The sequence below is a fragment of the Condylura cristata genome, unplaced genomic scaffold (assembly GCF_000260355.1).
Source record: "Condylura cristata isolate star-nosed mole 26May11 unplaced genomic scaffold, ConCri1.0 scaffold00001, whole genome shotgun sequence".
NCBI lineage: Eukaryota > Metazoa > Chordata > Mammalia > Eulipotyphla > Talpidae > Condylura > Condylura cristata.
This window is the reverse complement of record NW_004567102.1, coordinates 4,844,938-4,846,015: the sequence shown is the minus strand read 5'-3', so window position 1 is coordinate 4,846,015 and position 1,078 is coordinate 4,844,938. Positions and strand designations below refer to the sequence as shown.

Sequence of the window (1,078 nt, the reverse complement as noted above, 5' to 3'; positions counted from 1 at the left end):
CCCCCCCCCCCCCCCCCCGTGCTAGTGAAGGAGCATCTATCACAACCAGTCACAGCACATGAAGGCGAAAAGACAAAGCATAGAGAGAGGACTAGATTGCAAGGTGTTAAGTGCCTCATTCCTAGCATCTCACTACTGAGGTGAGGAAATAGGTGCCATCTTACAGGCAAAACCTGCTACAGGCCTGAATAATTTTACAAATTATTTCCCCCGAGGCTGGGAATAGCCATAATTCCTCTCTTCATTTACCAAAGCAACTCTTGCACTATTGAAACTGCTGAGTCGCGTGTACTAAACAAATTCTAAACATTTATCTTCTTCTAGTACCTTAGTCTGCTCCAATTCTTTGTTTTTGGCTTGAATGATTGCTTCAAAGTCCTTCTTGCTGCGATTTAGTTCTTCCATTAGAGCACGATGCTGCAAGAAACATGACAGACAGGTACTCAAGATGAGCTATACTACATCCTTCCTTTCAGTTACACACAGGCCTGCTTCTTCCCCGTCAGGGGCTTCACTTCAAGAGATTGATGCACTGGCAGTTTCAAAATAATGCTATCCCCTTACCCACAGCTTTTTTTTCATGGAAGGGGGCAGATAAGTAGGGAGGCCACCAAATCCATTAATCCTTCTGGAACTAACTTAACCTCCATGGCCATCCAAATCAACTCAAGAACACTGCCTTCCAGAGTCTGATTCCTTAGGTTTGGCATAGGGTCCAGGAATGTGCATTTTTAAAAGTCACCCAAGTGACTCTGGGAACCAATGTTCAAGAACTAGTAACTTCAAGTTCAAGGATACTCAGTACTGGGAGCATTTTTTAAGAGATGATTGGGGAGGGAGGGGGTTCAGGAAAACTAGACAATCATTTTCATTAAAATACAAGTCACGGGACTTCTGGAAGATGGCGGCAGAGTAAAGACGCTGAGATCACCGTGTCCAAGCCTACATAGGAACTGAGGACTGAAAACAGACTATAGACTCACTTACTACAAGTTTTAACTCAAACGAAAACACCCTGGACTCACTAGAAGGTAGATAACTGCGAGGGAATCGGCGATTGGGGAGCTCCCAGAAGGGA

General features: G+C 44.6%; 1 protein-coding gene across 3 annotated transcripts in view; it reads right to left on the bottom strand.

The window, feature by feature from the left end:
- RNF8 (ring finger protein 8, E3 ubiquitin protein ligase) overlaps positions 1-1,078 on the bottom strand; it is a 37,526-nt gene that overhangs the window by 10,082 nt on the left and 26,366 nt on the right. For all 3 annotated transcript variants that reach the window (XM_012723341.1, XM_012723345.1, XM_012723334.1), the window contains exon 5: positions 328-417. In XM_012723341.1, the coding sequence (XP_012578795.1) occupies positions 328-417 (90 nt within the window). The remainder of the gene's footprint in view (positions 1-327; positions 418-1,078) is intronic.